General features: G+C 49.4%; 4 protein-coding genes across 4 annotated transcripts; 3 read left to right on the plus strand and 1 right to left on the minus strand.

The window, feature by feature from the left end:
* Positions 1-100: 100 nt before the first annotated feature.
* On the minus strand, positions 101-4,094 carry F4817DRAFT_352681 (P-loop containing nucleoside triphosphate hydrolase protein). Its single transcript, XM_049305260.1, has 2 exons — positions 3,566-4,094; positions 101-3,509 (listed from the first exon to the last, which is right to left on the minus strand). Exons 1-2 carry the CDS (start codon positions 3,810-3,812, stop codon positions 316-318), a joined length of 3,441 nt encoding a protein of 1,146 aa, XP_049154205.1. The 5' UTR covers positions 3,813-4,094; the 3' UTR covers positions 101-315.
* Positions 4,095-4,361: 267 nt separating this feature from the next.
* On the plus strand, positions 4,362-7,207 carry F4817DRAFT_362210 (uncharacterized protein; the record flags this gene model as incomplete). The annotated part of the gene is made up of 2 exons (XM_049306502.1): positions 4,362-4,541; positions 4,592-7,207. The coding sequence occupies 2 exons, from the start codon at positions 4,362-4,364 to the stop codon at positions 7,205-7,207; spliced, it is 2,796 nt and encodes a 931-aa protein (XP_049154206.1).
* A 1,331-nt stretch (positions 7,208-8,538) lies between these two features.
* On the plus strand, positions 8,539-9,518 carry F4817DRAFT_293599 (uncharacterized protein). Its single transcript, XM_049299716.1, has one exon. It carries the CDS (start codon positions 8,696-8,698, stop codon positions 9,191-9,193), a length of 498 nt encoding a protein of 165 aa, XP_049154207.1. The 5' UTR covers positions 8,539-8,695; the 3' UTR covers positions 9,194-9,518.
* Positions 9,360-12,863, plus strand: F4817DRAFT_293616 (uncharacterized protein). The gene is made up of 2 exons (XM_049299717.1): positions 9,360-10,226; positions 10,298-12,863. Exons 1-2 carry the CDS (start codon positions 9,525-9,527, stop codon positions 12,494-12,496), a joined length of 2,901 nt encoding a protein of 966 aa, XP_049154208.1. The 5' UTR covers positions 9,360-9,524; the 3' UTR covers positions 12,497-12,863.
* Positions 12,864-12,946: the final 83 nt, after the last annotated feature.

Genomic DNA, 12,946 nt, shown 5'->3' on the forward strand with positions numbered 1-12,946 from the left:
AAGCGACAGGTCGGTTAAGAATAGAGGGGTAGGCATATATCAGCACAATAGATTCCAGTACACCTAAAAGTATTTTGATGATGAGGTAAATAAAAGCCGTTGCGGCTTCTTTCGTTGTATATATATGCGATCCTAGATCTATGCGAACGAACCATGACAGCCGTATCCGTGGTTTGTAGCAAGCCAACCTCCTTTAGAACGCAACACCCAGCGCTCAAACGCCCCTTTAATGCATTTCGTTGTGTAAAACGTTTATGGTCACGAACTATATACATTTCATAAATGAAGCCACAATTTTCCAGACAGCATTCGAGTTCAGTCGGGGTTATCATCATTCTCGATCTCTCCGGAATTCTGTACGCTACGGCCCGTGGCATCTTGCCTGCGAGTAGCGAAAGATGCGATCGCTTCCCATCCTCTACCACCTGTCCGCATCACGAGATGTGGGTTGATATCTGCCGTGAAGTATCTTTCCCGCCTTGTACTAGCTCGGGCGCCGCCCTCTATTGCCGAGTATGCGCTCCTCGTTGTGCGCATGCGCTTCCTCCCTGGCTGTCCACCTTCGCTGAGGAGACTGCTGCGAGAAAGCCTTTCTTGTTGGAGCCTCTGATCGTATGCCACGATGCCGCGTACGTATGGCGCGATATCAAGGCTGATCGTCTTCGTGGTTCCGTCAAATACTGAGGGCTCAAGGTAACCCGCAGCCATATTCTTCTCCGAAGCGGCGATAGGGTCGAAGGCAAGGCTATAATCCAAGCGTACAACGGCCGGCTCTGCACGCAGCAAGTCGCTAAGATAGACTTCTAATTTGGTGGTGACCTGGGCTTCGTCTAACGGTCTACAGACGTCTCTGGTCCCGTCAAACGTCTGGGCATCCCTTAACTCGTTTTTACCAAGATCCTTCAAGGCCGTGGACACGTCAAGACCCATCGTGTCGTATCGGACCAAAGGGAATGCCTCAAGTAACTGCCGACCCACAATGAAATCTTCTCTCGTCTTTGTCGGAATATGGGGGATCGAGGCGTCCATAGAAACCTGGTTAGGCACATCTGAGAAATCTGACGAGCCTATATCTGCATCGCTCATGAAGCCGGTAAAAGATTCGATTGACTTGAGAAGTTCAAGCCGTTCTTTGGCGGGCGACCCTCGCTCGATAGCTGTTGCCGCCCTAGAAACAAAATCGTCGTATGTGCATGATTCATATGCATCGAAAGACCAGTTACAGAAAGCTTGCTGATGCAGCTCCTCCTGTGTCGAACGCAGTAACGAATTACTAACGGCAGCGTCTCTATTTAACCAGCCCATACCGGTTTGGTAAGTATCCTGACTGACAACCCGGATGGTATCTCCTCCTTCGTCAACATCACTACCCTTGGGCCATCTAGGATAAAACCAGTTGAAGCCTCCTTGCGCATCTCCAACTCCAATTTGACACCAGTAATTGAGCTCAGTGATCGAAGCGCGGAGATCATGGCCGCGTGAGTCGTAGAGCGTCTCCACCGCGTGTCGTCGGAGGGCATGACCTTCATTTGCGGCAATCAACAATAATAAATCGACAGCTAGGTCCTTGGTCGGACTAGAGAAGCGGAAGATGCCATGCAGGTTCAAACTCTGCAGGGGAACCAAGGTCTCATCGTTGCAAGTCATGACAAAAGGACGTTTAGATTGTAAAATCATAGAGATGACAGTGGTCCAAAATTGTTTATCCTCTTCATAGAGGACGTCGACTTCTTCCAGCAGGATTAGAGACTGCTTTTGTGTTTTAGAAGACTTCTTTACCTCCTTTACGCCGGACAAATCTGCCGACTTGGCTGGCTTTTGCGCCAGAGCTGGGTTTGGCTTGAAGAAAGCTGTCATGGTGCCTTGTTTGCCAGATTTTAGGTCCCGATCTACCTCGTCTTCGGCGACCACCTCTTCTCGTTGCGAGTCGTTTTTGTGGTGACGCTGGACGAGATGGTTCCGTGTCATATCTCCAACCTTCTCTAGGACGTCTTTGCCGTTCCTTCTAGCCCCTGCGTTAATTTCGAATACTTCGAAGTCAAGCTCCTTGGCGATGGCATACACGGTAGCAGTTTTGCCGCAACCGTGCGGGCCGCTGAGAACTACAGCATTAACAAAGCGACCACCGTCTCGAGAGTCTCGATGAGAACCAGACCGCATCACTGTCTTCTTCGCATTGCTATTGCTGCCGCTTGCCGACCAGTCTCCTATCGCGTCTGATATCTCGCCAAGTTCATCTGCTTCCTCGTCGCTGGAGACAATGAAATCATCCGATTTTTTCTTTCTCTTGCCTTTACCTTTCGTTGCAGCGATTGCCTTGGGCTTTGTTCCAGAATCTATCGTACCGGTGTCTACGGCCAACACTTTTAGGTTTTCTAGCCAATCGCGTAGTAACTCGGCTTCCCGACCGCTCTGGAGCACTCGCTCCGCTGATGAGGGTGCATACTTCTGCGCCCAAGAGCTTGTCTCACAGGTTGACCTATCGAAAGCGGATAAACCTTTCTCGATGGAATTGTAGGCGTGCGCGATTGCCGGGTGTGTCTTTGGATCGTCGCCACAACGTCGATGGAGAGTTTTCAATTCGCCAAAAATGCGCGCCTGGAGATTCTTCCCACTTTCGAAATGCCTTCCAGGAATCCGCAAGACCGCAGGAGGAGGATGAAATTTGTCATTGTCGCAAGCCTTTAATTCTCCCGCCAACTGCTTCAAATTCAAATTCGACACAACCTGGTTCAAAACAGATTCCGATTCGCTAATTCGAACTTGCTGCCCTTTCGCCTTTCGTTCCTTCAGAAGGTATTCAGGGATCACATCTTCACAGGTCTCGTAAGGCTGGAGTATGTCACCCCGTACGTGTGCCGCCTCTTTCGACGGCCAGGCCGGATACTGTGCGCCTGGTACCTTGACATTGTTGCTATGGCTCATACCGGGAGTTGGGAAGTTGAACCTGGGCGGTACTGGTCTAATATGTTTTGATGAGTTGGGGGTCGAGCTGAAAAAGACCTTTCTTTTGACTTGTGATGTTGTCGTAAGCTTGGATTTTTCCTTCTCTTCTGCGGCAGTGCTAGGTTTCGGTTTTCCTTGAAAGAATGGGTGAGTGGGTTTGTCGGGTGTTATATCGGTCTTGGATGCGGCGGGTTGAAATGTCTGCTCTCCTGGTATACACTTGGTAGCACCCTTTTGCTGGGTGCTTTCTTCTTGTATGTCTAGGCCGTTGCCAGGCTGCTTATTTGTATCTCGGCTCGAGGGGGGCGTGTTGGGAAGAGCATCTCGTGTAATCTTGAGTTTCGTCCCTTGGGAACCTGCCAAAATCTCGTTGATCCTTTGCGCTATTCTAACTCGGGAAGCATCGTCGCCCTGGCCGTAACGTATCGAAGCTAAGAAAGTCTTGGGTTTTCGACCCCGCTTCGTATTCTTTTTACTTATAATAGGTTGGGATCTTGGAGGAGAGCCGATAGTTCCAGTTGCGAGATTCAGTTTCAGCACCTTTGGTGGCTTGGATGAGGAACCTGTGCTGTTAGTATTGTGCTTGCTCAACAGCACACCATTACGGGGCTTCTCATACCTAAGAAGGAAGTATCTCGGGCATCATCAGTTTGCCGATGTTTCCTCTTGCGCTTGCCCTTGCCCGACAGAGGAGTTGAGTCGGTGCTGTTATCAACAGATTTAGGGCTACAGGAAGGGTCTGGCGTAACAGGGGTTACATTGCTGAACAGATTATCTTTGGAAGAATTCTTTGGTGCCACGAAAAAAGGATGTATTTTCTTATTTTGAGGGTCGACAACGTCGCCATTTTCAACCATGGTGACCATGGTAATGGCAATAATGATAGCCGGAATAGGTACAACGAGCTACTATCGATAGGGTCGTCACGTCTGTAGACATGAAGGAGAGATTTAACAAACAGCACCGTGCCTAATCATGCTTTGAATATGTAAATAGACGTGTAGGTTATAGGTTGTAGGTATATTGTTGTCAGTCGGCGAGTAGGTGCATGAGTGATTAGATAGAGTGGGCAGTGACCTTTCTCATTATTAAATTCACATGAATTAGAAAGGTACTCCAGTAGTCGCGTCTAAGTAATCGCGTCCAACGCGACTGCATCATTGAATTGCTCAATTGAATTTTTGATCCACTAATGCTACCCCACAAAGTGCATATGCAGTACATTAGCTGATTAGGTACCTATGTACTTTAAGTAGTGCCGCTTAATTTTCGGGTCGGTGCTTTTCATATCCAAGTCCGACTTTGCAACTTTTTTTTTTTAGTCTCCAAGTACATCTGAGCAGTTCACAATACAACAGTATATTGCTGTGGCCGATGACAGCCTCTCAATTCTAGTCGCGCAGTTATAAATAAATATGGCTTCTCACTTTCAAATTCAGAAGCCATACGTGCTAGCTACGTTACCCCGGCCCTTCGATCCGACAACAGGCCGCTACGTTGTTAGTGAGGTTTATGGATGCGCACCCGGTTCAAAGAAGAGGAAGCGCCACGAGCTTGCGGTAGGAATTGATGGAGAAGCTATCAATATTTATAATGTGAGAATGTCATAGAATAACTATGCGCTCAAAGTATTGACCCTCTATAGGTTTCGTCTGCCAGACTTGTCACTTCGTATCCGGTCCCTCCCCAGTCCCTCTTCTCGTGTCCTATAGCTTCCATTCGGCGAAAAGTAGAAGAAACACAAGAGACTTCAAGATATACGTTCGCAGCCACTAAGGAGTCGCATCAACACAAGATCATCCAATTCAAGGACCACGTGGATGTATCTGACAATACACACTCCACTACTAGATCGACATTGCTTGATCCAGGCCAGCCAGTTATATGTGTTGCTCCTATCATCGCGCCGGCTGCGCAAGGGCTAGCTGGCCATCAAACATCAGACGATGGGCTTCTTGTTGTGCGCACAGACGGGAAAGTGACTTATCTTGACGCCGAGACATTACAGAAGAAATGGGACTCGTCACCCGCATCGTTGTATCAGGAGCTTCCGGGAGCTTCGAACGCGGATTTCAGAATTGACTTTTGCTTTCCCGTACCGCTATCAGATCTTATTCACGGCATATTCAAGGGCGATGGTGGCGCCTTGAGCGTCTTCCCCGACATCAAGCAAAACGTAAGCGCGGATGCCGAAGTCTTGGTCCTCATCTCGAGTCACGGCTCAAGCAGACAGCAAAGTCGTCATCTTCATATCGTAGCCGTTCTACCATCGTCACAAAGCTCGACCGGTGCCCAGCGCCAGGGTATTGTCCAGCTCCATGCTATTCCGATACCATCGTTCGTAAAAGAAGAAGCCAGTGCAGCCTCGTACCGTCTCGATCTTCGATCCGGAAGCCTACTCGAGTTACGCGGCTCTACGTTCAACATGTATGACCTAACGACCAGCCTTCCGAAAGTCACATCTACAATGGAACTCATGGGCACAACATCTTTCCTGCGCCTCAGTAAAAGCTCGCTACTTTGCACTACGCCCACTCATCTTAGTATCTATAATCCGGTCTATCGGTCTCTCCAAAATTCCGTCCCTGTCGATCTCGACACCGATACAGACCTGGCAACCTGTTTTCTCGCTGCTTACTTCTCCCGTCTGGAACTCGCAGTTGCTATTGTCGATACCAATTTGGTCGCCATCCAACTGGAAGCCCCAATCCTACGAACCAGAAAACGCCGTGCGGAGGGTCTTTTGATTGATTCGATCGGACGCGGTGTACAACTCACCAAACGGCCTTCAGTTCGTGATACTTATGGAGAGACAGAGACGTCTATATTCTCCAATTATTTGCCGGGTTCTATCAGAGGTGAATATTGGGAATCGTGGAAGATAGACGAGGCCAAAGCCGACGCTCTTCTTAACGCAAATGATATTCGTGGCCTCGAAAAGCTATTAGCTCAAAAGTTCGGTATCCAAGTCCAGAACGAAGCCCGTGCACCGAGTGGCACGAACGAGGAGGAGCCAGCTTCGTCCAGAACTAATACGACCTCTTGGACATGGCCGAAGACGAGGGCGGGTTACCCTCCCGCAGATAGGAGATGGATTCTATATGCTATCAGTCGAGCTTTTCAGTGGAACGACGCCTTTCCGGATGACCCGACAATCCCTCGGCTTATTTGTCAGTTGCCGCAGAGCGATATCGTCAATTATCTTGTAGACGCTGGTCATCTGACCCTATCTAATGTGAAGTCTGCGCTCCGCAGGCAACTTAGAGATGATGAAAAAGCGGATTCGTTCCTAGCCGAGCAAATCGTCCTTCGGCTTGCTGATGTCGACCCTTCTTTAGAGCTCCTCGTCGCTTATATATCGGCCACTAACCTTGGGGCGGTGGAATTGCTCCTTGCTGTACGAACGATCATGAGGAGTCTCGAGCTAGTTCAAGATCCGAAGAAACCGCCCCCGAAATTACTCACTAACGGCTCAACCGACGAAGCAGGAGTGAACGGAGAAGGTGAGGCCGAGGCCGAGGCCGACTGTCAAAATATTGGCATGGAACTGGACGATCTCGAGGATGAGATTCAAAAGACAGTGACGTATCTTAACGAAGATGCGGGCATTCGCGGCAACGGACTAAGCGTAGCCTTTGCGAAGCTCGGTAATTGCCCAGGCATTTCTATGATCAAATCTTTACGAGTCACATTCAAACCGGAAGAGATTTTGTCTCTCATCTACCTCCTTCGGGTCGAGTTGGTTAGGGGTGCGTGGACGTCTCGCTACCTTGACACGACCGATTTTGAAAGAGATTCGACTCTTGACGCACCACCTGACGGCATTGTTAAGCTCCTCGCGGATCTGCTTGGACGCTGTGTAGACTCGATAGGCCCTGGTGGTTGGCTTTTGAACGACGCAGTACTTTCAGGTGATGAGACTGGAGATTTCATCGCCTCGCTTAAGCTTGAAGTTAGCGCGGCCTTGGAAGGACTAGAAGATGTAGTCTACCTCCGTGGCATTGTTGGCGAGGCGGTGAAGTATTGCGAAGCGGCGAAGAAGCCCGAGATGGGGGATGTGGTGGACAAGACGAAGCCCATCCTTTTGCACATAAAAGACTCTACTGCTCAGGCGTTGCCTCTAGGCCTCAAAACAAAGGATCGAATTTCAAGTCAAAAAATTGTGTCAGGCGGCGAGATCATGGAGAGATCTCAGAGAGAGACTGGTCACCTTAGGAGTCAGCAGGTCGGGCACTACTCGCTGGAAAGGATCGCTATATGAAGCTTGTCAGATCCGGCCAAAACTCATGTACGTACAGGCTATTGTGTATTATCTGATCGCGTCAACACTCTACCAGGTGTGGGAATTATCAGCATTGAAAGCTCAGCTTCCATCCCGTTTATAGCACTATTTATATCTATTACATTAGTTAGCTCTGCCTCTTTCACCTCTGGTATAAAGCTCTAGCCTATGTTATAAATTCGATCGCGGCGCAACTTGGTTCAAGAGTATAATTCCACCGGGCTCCCTAGAATATCATTAGCAGCATGCATGTTTAGGCATAGCACCCTCATAGTTGTCATAAGAGGTAGATACCTAATCTAACCGACTACAACCATCTTGGTCATGTCACTAAATTCGTATGTGCTTATGCCAGAATTTAGAGCCGCATTTCAACCATTTTCCGTGTACCCAAGCATGTTTCCTAACGGTACTACCCTCGGGCGCTCGTGGCACCCATCTCGAATCTTAGGCTTAAGGGGGGCTAATCAATGGGTTCAGGCCTCAGGAGTTTGATCCACCACGATCCTGACGACTGTTTGCCCACACTTGCTCGCCCCGTCTCGTGCAACACTCTCGGTCTCCTTATGATATCTCCTTGGCGTAAACTCCAGAGAGAGCGTACAACAACGCTAACGTATCTCGCCGTGCCGACAACGTAGACATATCAGACCGCAGCATATCCATAGATACCTAACACAGCGATCGGAAGGACACAAGTATTAGGTATTCAGCATAATGTCGGTCAACTAACGAAGTATAGTAAGTACAATGCATTAAACTCGAGAAAATACACACTATTACAGGGCGACCTACAACGAGCCATACAAAAAGGTCGCATTGCTTTAATTGATCTTATGCAGTATAGACATCACACGATTGACGCAGCGAAATGCCGTCCTAGGTATAATCCGCATACGATTGGGCATCAAGTGACGAGGGGTCCTGCAGATCGTACTAGAGCCCTAGAGCCTCGCCTTGTTCTATCTCAGTTTGCCTCATTCTTCACTTTTGCATACCAATAGCTAGCTGTTAGCTAACTGCCTACGGCTATGAAGTGTAAGCCACCGACTTTCTTACGATAGACGGAGAATGCGTTGCCGTCGGTGATTGTTGCCCGTGGAGAGAACGGCTGAAGATTTAGCCTTGTCGCACCGATGAACTTATACATAGGTAGTCTAACAAGAGCTAAGTTATGTACATATAGGGACTCTGCAGCTATTTGCTGACGGAATATGGAGAAGTGGCTATAGAAAAATCCCATGCAGTCATGCTCCCATACATTAGGATAGATATTTCAAGCGAGGTGGCGCAGCGAATCACCAGAGCCCAGCAGTACGAAGAAAAAAAGAATGTATCTGGGTATTCTATTCTATCCGAGAGGCGAGAGAATAGAGGAGCCACCCGGAACTCCCCTACAAGGATGATGGCAAAAAAATAGACCATGATTGGACAGCCCTGCCGCCCTTGGACCCTGGACCACAAGTTATGATGACATGTTTTGCCAATTCTCATCAGCTCATACGTCACTGTCCAACCGGGCCACCTTCACGATTATTCTCTTCTTCATCCACGGCCTTCGTGACCAAGGGGGAAATCGGTACTCATTTCTTCGTGTTCATCTACTCTTTTCAGGCAATCTCCTGTCTATCGAATGTAACTCCAAGAATTCCTTATAATAGATTTCTCAACGGTCGTGATCGTTGTTTTGTACATTGTACAACAAATAATCCTAGCCTAGCCGAGGGGAATTATTATTATTCATTCGCCGTTCGTGATGATAGTAGCAGTTCCCCAAGGCACAAATCAATAAACCAGATCAAAATATTAATTTATCATCTCACTGTACGCCGTAGAAATGGTTACTCTCCTACTTCAACGTCGGACAAAACATACCCATATGCTGTACTCTTCGTGTTAGCAGTTTTAAATATCTTGGTTACACCAGCAAACACATTTTCGAAGACTTGGGCTTTGCAAACTTGAACTAGTAGTATTGACGAGCTTAACAAGCTTAACGAGTAGCCTGAAACCAAGACGAGCTTGGCCCTGAGAGACCCCATGTTTTCCTATAACACTAGCTCGAGTCTAGCCAACCGAACCGTCGCCAGCGAATCCTACTTTCACTCTAACGTCCCTTACTTAGGTATTCTTCACTAATTCTTTCCCCCACCAGCACGTAAATTCGATACACATCATCTCATTTCACCCGCTTTTCTCGCCCACTCGAAATATCACAACGTTACCTTCATACGGAACAGTCCTCAAACCAAGGGGACTCTGGTCCCGCTTCTCTATCATACACGCACTATTCGCGATGACAGTCGGCAATCCGAGCGATGCGCCGCCGTTAAGTAGTGCCTCCGGTATGCGTATCTCGCCCGCCAACATCGAACAAGTCGATGTGCTCGCGAGAAAGTTGTACAAGCGAGCGCGAGTAAACCCCGAGCTTGAGGGGGTAGCAGATGCAGTGCGCAGTCTACATGCGGTCCTAAAACATCTAAAGTTCGAGACTGAGGATCCAGGATCACTACTTAATGTTGATAGCAGTGCTGTATATACGCGGCAACTAACACCTATTCTCGAGGACTCGGAGTTCGCGCTTAAGCAGCTAGACACCATACTCGATAAGAAATATGGAAGAGGCAGCGATGACGGCAGTGGTGATAGTGTTAGTAGAGGGATGCAGATGGACGGAGAGAAAGGCTGGACGATTTTAGAAAGCCGCGAGCGCGACATGATTAATTTAATACATACCAAGCTCACAAATCAGAAGCTAAATATCGACATGTTCCTCGATACCGTCCAGCTTCATAACCCGTCTAAATCTCGTCGGCTAGTCGATACGAATAGCGCCAATCTCGACTCTATCAAGGATAAGGTAGATTTCATCGCATCTCGCATATGCCAACGAACGAATTCAAATTTGAGCGACGGTAACGAAGAGGAGCTTTGGGAGCAGTTTCGAGATGAGCTAGAGCAAGCAGGTTTCTCTAAGGACGTATTGCGTAAAAATCAGGTTAGCCAGCCCCCTTCATTGTTCAAACCCTCCAATCTAGTATAACGAAATTAACATGCGTTATGCACCAGGACGTCATACGAGCCTACATCCGCCAGTTAGACAACCAGCTCAGCGCCAACGGCGGCGGCAGCACCCCTTCGGTGCGGGGACTTCTGGAGTATTACCGTCCTCGAGGTTATGACGGGCTACAAATCACTCCGTACCCAACGAACCCTACCCCGGCCGATTTCAGCCCGGAGGAATTGCAGCCCAACATCGATGAGGAGAAGCTATTTCCGTCGATGAGGATGAAGCGTTTAGAAGACGAAGACGACAACAACAACATAGAACGGCAAATATCGAAACCGCCCAGCATGCCAGATTATCCTACGAATCTCTCTTACGATCGCCACTCATCAGGCGGCGATGGCGGCGATGAGTCGACGGCGCTCATGTCCACGCGGGAGCTCATGGCATTTGACAAACAGTCCAACATGACTCTCGCGATGGAAAACATGCACTTACAGCAACCACCGAACCCGGCCGGCTCAAATTATCACATGTCTATCTCACCCACACTTCATTCTCTTCCCCCTTCGGTCTCTCAGCCTACCCTACCGTCTTCCGCCCCGCAAGCCGCCCCCGACCCATTCGGGACCCACCTGCACCGCCCCCCTCCTCTTCCCTCAGCTGCTGTCAGCTCACCACCGACCCGCCGCCCGAATTCCGTGTCTGTAGCTGAGGTAAGCCAACAGCAGCAACAAGCTCTTGTGACTTCGACGCAGCGGAATGCACGGCTAGCGCCTGATAGCAAAGGCCGCGAGATCCCGCTAGATGCCAAGTGGACTCGGATCTCACGACGCCTGGTCTCGCCCGAAGTCTTGGCTGGTGCTGGGGTACGGTACGAAGCACGGCCAGATTTCGTGGCTGTACTAGGAGAACTGAGCCGGGACGAGGTGATCTACTTTGCTCACCGGACTACCGAGGTGCGTGCTGCGAGGGGTCGGCGAACTAGTACTACGCCTGCTGCGGCTACTGTGATAAGCGGCGATGGTGTGAAAGGAAGAAAGGTTGATGATAAGTATCATCCGGATAAGTATCGAAACTGGAACGTTATTGAAGCAGAGGAGCGGCAGCGGCAGAGACGAAAAGAAGGAAATAAGAACAGCCATGATACGGATAGTGACGACGATACTGGCGACGACGGCGTAACTTACATCGTCAATAACCGTAGTCGGCGACGAAAGGGGAGTACAGCTAGTACGGTGAGCGCGCTCTACGATTCGAGTAACGGCTCAGGATCATCAGATGGGGAAACGGACTCCGATGACAGAGACCAAGAATCGCATGGTTCCTCATCTTACTCTCAATCATACCCACGCTCCAGCTCGTATCTGGATGATTACCATCACTCCCGCTCACAGGCACATCGGCGCAGTTCTACCATTCCCTCGACCTCACACAAGCGCGATGACAAAGCACACTCCCAAGCTAAAGGCAGAGTGAATAGCGATGCCGCAGACGAGATAGGCCGTAAAAATAATAAAGACAGGAACGAAAGGGGTGCTAAGGCATACCCATTCATCGTGTCACCGCCATCCTCTATGATCGGGAAGGACAAGGGCAAAGACAAAGACACCGGCACTGGTACTAGCCCAGCTGCCACCGTAAAGCCGAAGCCTATTCTCAAGAATAAGAACGATGACCCTCACGTGCGAATCGATCCCAACCCCCAAATTATCGAGGAAGGCTCAAGCTCTCTACCGCGGAGCCTACCTTCATATCGACGGAGCGAACGCGAGCGTCGAGAGCGGGATAAGGACAGAGATCGAGAGAGGAGCAAAGACAGGGAGAGGGAGAGGGATAGAGATAGAGATAGAGATAGAGAAAACGACCGTGATCGTGAGAAGAGATATCGCTCGGACAGGTATACAGCAGGAGGACGAGAAAAAGAACGACATACAGATCGCGATCGCGATCGCGACCGAGACAGAGGGGACCGAACCCGAGAGAAAGAATACTATTCAAACCGGGACCGCGACGAGGGCCGGGCTGAGTATCCGCACCGGCACCGCCATCGGAGCCACGGCCACAGGTACCATTCATCGAGTGCTCCCAGGAAAGAACGGGAGCGCGAATATTATGACGACCACTATGTCAGCAGTAGCAACCGGCTCCGAGAAGACCGTACCTCCAAGAAGAAGGCTCGAGACGAGACGATACGGGCCGTGGGCCTCGGCGGCGCGGCAGCTGCTATGCTAAGCATGCTGAGTGAGGCGGCACTATAAAGAGTCTACTGAGAAGCCATGTTTACATTGAATTTGAGAATATTACGAGAGAGAGATGAGCGAGGTAAAGGGGTAACGGATACGACTGGATAGCGGGACCTTGGTTACTATTCGAGTCCTACACGGGTGGAAGGGGGAGACCTTATAGTAGAAGGCAAAATGTAGGGCAGACAAGTCGAGAAAGAAGAGGGGATAGATCGAGAGATCGGAGATTGAGAAAACGAGGGCTTGATCAAGCGAAGACAAAAACACATGCCAAACAAGCAATCCTACTTGTAGTCGATGAGCTAGCTAGCCGGTTTCTTAGCTCTGCTACCTGAAATACGCATCACACGTACTCCATTCGCTTTCACGGAATCTGCAAGTAGCATTATTGCTTGGGAGTTAGAAGGATCAGGGTAGGACATGGGAGATAGATTATCGATACCCAGTTGAACAGGCAAATATACA

Source organism: Daldinia loculata, assembly GCF_022478755.1.
Source record: "Daldinia loculata strain CBS 113971 unplaced genomic scaffold F4817scaffold_87, whole genome shotgun sequence".
NCBI lineage: Eukaryota > Fungi > Ascomycota > Sordariomycetes > Xylariales > Hypoxylaceae > Daldinia > Daldinia loculata.